Source organism: Mytilus galloprovincialis, chromosome 1 (genome assembly GCF_965363235.1).
Source record: "Mytilus galloprovincialis chromosome 1, xbMytGall1.hap1.1, whole genome shotgun sequence".
NCBI classification, from domain to species: domain Eukaryota; kingdom Metazoa; phylum Mollusca; class Bivalvia; order Mytilida; family Mytilidae; genus Mytilus; species Mytilus galloprovincialis.
This window is the reverse complement of record NC_134838.1, coordinates 60,199,655-60,206,092: the sequence shown is the minus strand read 5'-3', so window position 1 is coordinate 60,206,092 and position 6,438 is coordinate 60,199,655. Positions and strand designations below refer to the sequence as shown.

At 29.3% G+C, this 6,438-nt stretch overlaps 1 protein-coding gene across 1 annotated transcript in view; it reads right to left on the bottom strand.

Annotated features, from left to right (window-relative positions):
* Positions 1–254: 254 nt before the first annotated feature.
* The window catches only part of LOC143080282 (hepatocyte growth factor receptor-like), a 28,458-nt gene continuing 22,274 nt past the window's right edge, over positions 255–6,438 (bottom strand). The window contains exons 17-20 of the mRNA XM_076256025.1: positions 4,488–4,597; positions 3,625–3,784; positions 2,266–2,402; positions 255–1,446 (exon numbers count right to left, since the gene is read on the bottom strand). Coding sequence (XP_076112140.1) covers positions 1,344–1,446; positions 2,266–2,402; positions 3,625–3,784; positions 4,488–4,597 — 510 coding nt within the window. The 3' untranslated portion in view covers positions 255–1,343. The remainder of the gene's footprint in view (positions 1,447–2,265; positions 2,403–3,624; positions 3,785–4,487; positions 4,598–6,438) is intronic.

The following is a 6,438-nucleotide window of genomic DNA, read 5'->3' as shown; positions in this document are numbered from 1 at the left end:
TATGATACACATTGAACGGGTTTTTCATCATAGTATGTATAAAAGCTATTGTAATTTAAACATATATTATTCGAAACGTAGTCTTTTCCAATGTCCCCTTTATTTTAATATTGAATTGTTCATATTTCTTTTTTGTCTGTTAACTTTGTTTAAATACTTGTCAATGCGTTTGAAGACATTCGTAAATGATGATAGTAAAAGAAGAAACACGTGACATGCACAGTAAACGTATCAGAATAAATGAACAAAAAAAATTAAAAATGTATAACTTTATTTACAAATCTATAATTAAAAAACTGGCATGCAAATAAATAAAAAAAAAATTGAGCATATATAAAAAAAAGTTAATCAGTTAAAACTATATTTTTTAGCACACCTTCAAATAGGTTTACAAATAATAGTTAATTAGAATATCATCATTTTTAACAAATATCATAGTAAAACTTTAATAATGTGATATATAATGTAGTAAAAAGCACATACAATAGTATAGGTAACTTGACAGCAACTAATAAATGAAAAACAAACCACAGCAAATGTTCATATAAAGTATAATTATACATAAATATAGGAAGATGTGGTATGACTACCAATGAGACAACTCTCCATCCACATCACAATTTATAAAACTTAACCATTATAAATCAAGTTACGTCCGTCAACATTGGAGCCTTGGCTCACACCGAATAGCAAGCTACATATTATTTATTTTAACAGCAAAAATTTATATTTTCATTTGTAATCAAAATACACACATGCAAATAAATCAAAGAAAAATTGAGTATATATAAAATAGTTATAAATATAAGCAGTTAAACATATGAGCAATGATGAGCACACATTCAAAAAAGTTTAAAAACATTAGTAAATCATATATAAAAAACAAAACAAAAATAATACAAAATTAATCAAGTGAAATTTAATGTAATAAAAATAAAATAAAATAATTAATGTAACTTGAGAGTAAATAATAAATGACTAGACATGTTTATTTGGCAGATAGTTGTATAACTCATGTCTATCACCAATTTTGCATTCAACAAAAAACAAGAAATTTTTCATATTAAATCATATATATAAAGATCTATATCCGAATGTACTTTTCTGAACAATTCGTAATATAATATGATTCTAATTTAGTTCCAAATGTATTTATCAAACAGATTTATCCCATTTTTAAAACACCAACCATTTATTTGCCATGTGTATTGCTTGATGGGTGGGCATATTCTCTCTCTCTCATTTGGTCTTATAAATGAAACGAGTTTGAAATAAATACTGGTCTATGAATAAAATGAAGTACTAATAACTGTCAACATAATATCAAACCAAATGTCTTGCTTCTATTTTTCCTGTTCTACTAATCCAGTGATCCTCAGATTTACATCGAGAAACGTTGGTCTGTCGTCTGGGTCGAATTCCCAACATGTCATCATTATGTCATATCTAATTAAATGAGAACAACAAAAAATCGGAGCAAATAAAGTATTCAAATGTAAATTAGGACGAACTAATTTATATATCAAATAAGTATATTTCGTTTTATTTGTGTCAACTACACTCAAAGAAACAAATAAAAAGCTTAGTAGTTGTACCCTTCTCGAATATCAAAACTGTTTAATGATCTTTAATCTTATAGACATTTTAAAGACAAGTTTTGTATTATACAACTTGTTTAATGGATTTTACTAATAGATGTCATGTGCTATCTCATCCTTCTATACTTTTTCTGCTTTCACTTGAGAAAAACCACTGACTGGGCTGATACCAATGATATATTCCGCTTGATAGTTAGACGCTACTGTTTATATGTCTTAAACCGGAAAACAATCGAGTATGTTATGTCCAATGAATATGATGGGGACATTTCGAGAAAGAAAAATTATTCCTATGGATTCAATTTTTTGTCAGTTGATAAATTTTACTAATGTTTTGTAAGTTCGCTCACATAACCGACTTTTTATCTCATAGTTAAATGCTTCAGAAAGAAATGTTCGACCATTTGATATTCTTAAGGATGGGGAGCAGGAGGGTGTTCCCTTGTTAACTTTCATTAGTTGCTACGCATGCTTATATTTTTGGCTTCTTAGTAATTCGTTTTCAAAGATCTTCTCCATCTCACCCCGTATCAAATGTTCGCCTCATACTTAAAGCATGAAGTATTGTGTGTGTTAAAATCAAAATATGTGTTTATTGGGCATTTTTGTGTTATATATATTTATATTCTTTAGAAATACATACATATATACGTATCTATGAACTTACAATGGTGGTGGGCAGAAATCAGTTCTTTTTAAACGCCTGCCAGACTGTAAATATTTATGCATATCCCAGTTGTTTACGTCGCAATACGGTGCAGAACCTCTGGTCATTAATTCCCACATCACGACACCGAAAGACCACTACAATATACCAATAAAATGGGTTGAACAGTAATGTAATCTGTTAATGCATGTGCTAAATCTGCGTATTTGTATTTGTAATGAAAGGTTGTACATATTCAAAATATTTAAATGATTAAATTCACATGAAACAATGTCTTTTAAATTATTACGTTGTGGAAAAAAGTAAAATCACAAAAATACTAAGCTCAGAGGAAAATCCAATCGGAAAAATCATAATTACATTGCAAAATCAAATGACAAAATACATCAAAAACGAAACTAAAGCATGTATATATAACGGTTTACTATTACAAATGGTGACTTGGATTGAGAGGTGTCTCATTGGCACTCATACCACATCTTCTCAGTCTTCTTATATTTATATATATTAAACTAAGTGCTCTGCGCACGTTTTAAAATATTTTTCTACATTGATTACAAATCCATATAGTTCGAACGAAAAATGTTAATCCTGTTACTGCTGATCAAAACTTTCATTAACAATTCAACTTTCGGGTTAGGGACGATCAAACGATCAATGTAAGATAAAAAACTTAATTCAAATAGTTTGGGGTGGGGGTTGAACTGCAGCAAGATTTGGTTATCCGACATTGATTTTTACACATATCCATATGGGTCAATCAATTTTTCCCAAATTAAGTTTAGAGGGAGGTGGGGAGTCAGTGAAAAAACTATGTGAATTAAGTTTGCTATCCGTCATTGAACTTTTGATGTCGTCCCTTATGGTGCCGAAGTAAACCGATTGTTGACTATTAAAAAACAATCAAAACAAACATGAAGACGTTGATCATAAATGACACCCTGGAACGATGTATATATGTTGTGGTGTTGTGCTGGTTTATTTGTAATGCCTTCCCATACCATATGCATTTTTTATTTCAACATTGTCATAGTTGTCCGACTGAGTCGTAAAAATAATGTTTGGTAAATTAATTTCTTTAAATTTCAAAATCGGTTATTACTATCTTCTTTCAATATTTGTTTGAATTTATCCTTTATGTGTAACCTATCAATACTTTGAGCAAGGTCAACTGCTATTTCACAACTTTGAAAGAGGTAACAATGCTAATGCTGTGCAAAGTTTCATATGATGCAGAGTATGACAAAAATATGTAAATGCGTCGAATTAAGTATATACATGATATAGGAAAACGTGTGCTTATCAAAACGTCATTTTTAAAAAATATTATAAACATGATATAACAGCTAATTTACATACAACATCTGATTTTGTACTATAGGTCCCATTTTCTAAACTCTCAGGAGCCATCCATTTTACTGGTAACATTTTCTTATTATCACTGCTATAGTAGTTTTTGGTATAAATATCTCTAGCCAATCCAAAGTCTGCCACTTTCACTCTAAGGTTTTCATCCATCCTGTGAGATAAATCAAAAGTGATTGTTTTTGATAGGCCACGCTCTTAAATATCTTACTTTAGTATGGATTACAAGAATATTTTCAAAAATTAAAGCAAGTTTACATTCAACACTCCAAATAACAGTGTGTAAAGTGTGTAAATTGTGTAAAGTGTGTTATTAATTGATTCAAGAATACTTGAACTAGTGCATGATAAGACATCCTTGCTTATTTATTAATATAACAGTCAAAGTACCAAATTAAAACATAAGTTTACTTTTTCTTTTGTAAAGTTTAAAGTTATATATACACAACATGTGACTAACTGCACTAAACTTGAAAGTCAAGGACATGTAACTCCGGAATTACAAAATACGTAACAAATCAAAAAGAAGATTCGTCTGTCAACCTAAATGTTGAGTTGGAATTTCATTAGAGTTGCTTAAAACTTTGAGTGAGTGTACGAAAAAAATAAAATAAAACACATATCAGAAAAAACTCTAAAGGAAATTCAAAACGAAGTATTGACGAGCGGACCAAAGTACTTTGGTATACCTCAAATCATACAGGCAAGCACACCCTATTTTAAGTTGACTTACATATGTTTTTTTGTAATTTATATGATCATTTACTGTTGCAAAAAATAGACATAATATCTAATTCTAAACAATTTGTTGAACATTCAGACTTATGGGTAAATTTCAGTTTTTTTGTACTTCTTACATGCAGTTTCTGGCTGCTAAATCTCTGTGAACAAATTTGATACTGCCAAGATAGTCCATGCCCTTAGCAACATCGAGTCCAAATTTTACCAAATCTTTAATTGTTGGCTTCTGTAAATAATATATTTCAAATTAAAAATTATGTGTCAATAAAACAATAAAGAAAATTAAGAAAAAATTTACAAAACAAAATTAGATAGCAGCTCATTTTCCATTCTATATTTCGAATTTTGTATTGAAATTCTCAAACATAAATTTTACTGAACAAATTATCTCACTTTAAATATATGTGCATAGAGATAAGAAAATTTTAGCGAAATCGGTTTCACATTATTGCCAAAAAAAAACTCGACCGATGTATTTATTTAAGATGTACAAATATTTCTTGTTGAACTTAAAAAGATGATGTACCCAACTTATCAGATCTCTGTTGTCCTACAACACAACTGTTCTAAATATTTTTTTAATAATATCCATCTGTAGTTTTTCATTTTTATAAAACACACATAAAAGTACAATTTTAAATTATTATACCAGAATCAAAAACGTATATGATTTTATAGCTTTCTCTTCTCTTTTACTTGACATTTGTAAACCCTTTGTATCATTTTACTGTAGCTGCTCGTAGTTTTATATGGTCTGGTTTTTTTTTGTTGTTGTTTTTTAATTTTGTAGTACTATAGTAGTTGCTATGTTTTTTAATGAACGGAGACTTTTAATTAAAGTCCCCATGTTGCCAAGTATTTATATTTCGGAAGCACATTATAAGCAAAAAAAAAAATTGATGGATGGGACAAGTCCAGAGAATACCAGATTTGTTTACCATAAACAATGTTTATAGTCTAAGTACTCTAGCACCTCACCTAAAGTAAGGAGTTGTGGTATGAATGCTGATAAGACAACTTTTCAAGATAGTTCTTACCTCGTCGATTATAGAAAATATATGTTATCATATGGCCTTCAACACAAATCAATGTCAATACCCTTACCGTAAGTTATAAAAAGGTCCGACCTAACAAAATTCGAAACAACTCAAGCAAAAAATCGGCTCTTTGATTTATGTCAAAATAGTGTACAAACATTTATATAGCAGACAGAAACCAATGACAACGTTTGAATTACAAACGACATGACTGTGAGAACTCAATCCCCCTCCTCCAAATCAGATCAGAACACGCCTTCATTGAACAGTTTAACATACAATAGTTCTCCCAAATCACGAATCTTCATAAAATATTTTGATCTACCAATCACAATTCAATTATTTATGAGACAATAACTGAAAAAGTATAATTTTTGGCAATAAGAAAAAACAAAACAAATTTTTTTTAGACCCGGTATTTTAATAGCATAAATCGAAGAAAACACATTGCGGATCTATGAACTGTTGTCTGTAATTTAAACAATTGTTAAATGTGGTAACATGGGCAATTTTAAAAATGAAAGAAAAAAAAATCCAGTTATTTCCTGTTACCAAAGTGAATCAATTTTCAAAAGTTTCTAATGGGAATAAGATATACGTTTATGACACTATTTGTGGTTTACTAGTATATCCTGCAATAGTTTATCAAATGCCAATTATTGATTTTAGCATTTGCAATACAAAAGGTTTAGAAATATACTAAAATATAGTCAGATATGTCGGTCACATGAAAGAATCTTGAGTAACAGGACAACGGTAAAAGGACAGAGTTGATAACAGAAAGGATTTTTTTTCTCAAAACAATGCTTTATTTTATAATTTAAGAAAAATACATCATTTCAGATTGGTCACAATTGGAAGACAACAGCAAACAATGTCATTTATCCTTTGATTTTGACTTTATTTGTAAGATGATAAATCTGCCTAGGTAATGAAAGATTCTATAACAAATTCCTTTCTGTTACTATCTACTATACTAGAATTGCACAATGTTCTCTGCTGTTATCAAAAGCAAAAAAACCTGTATATT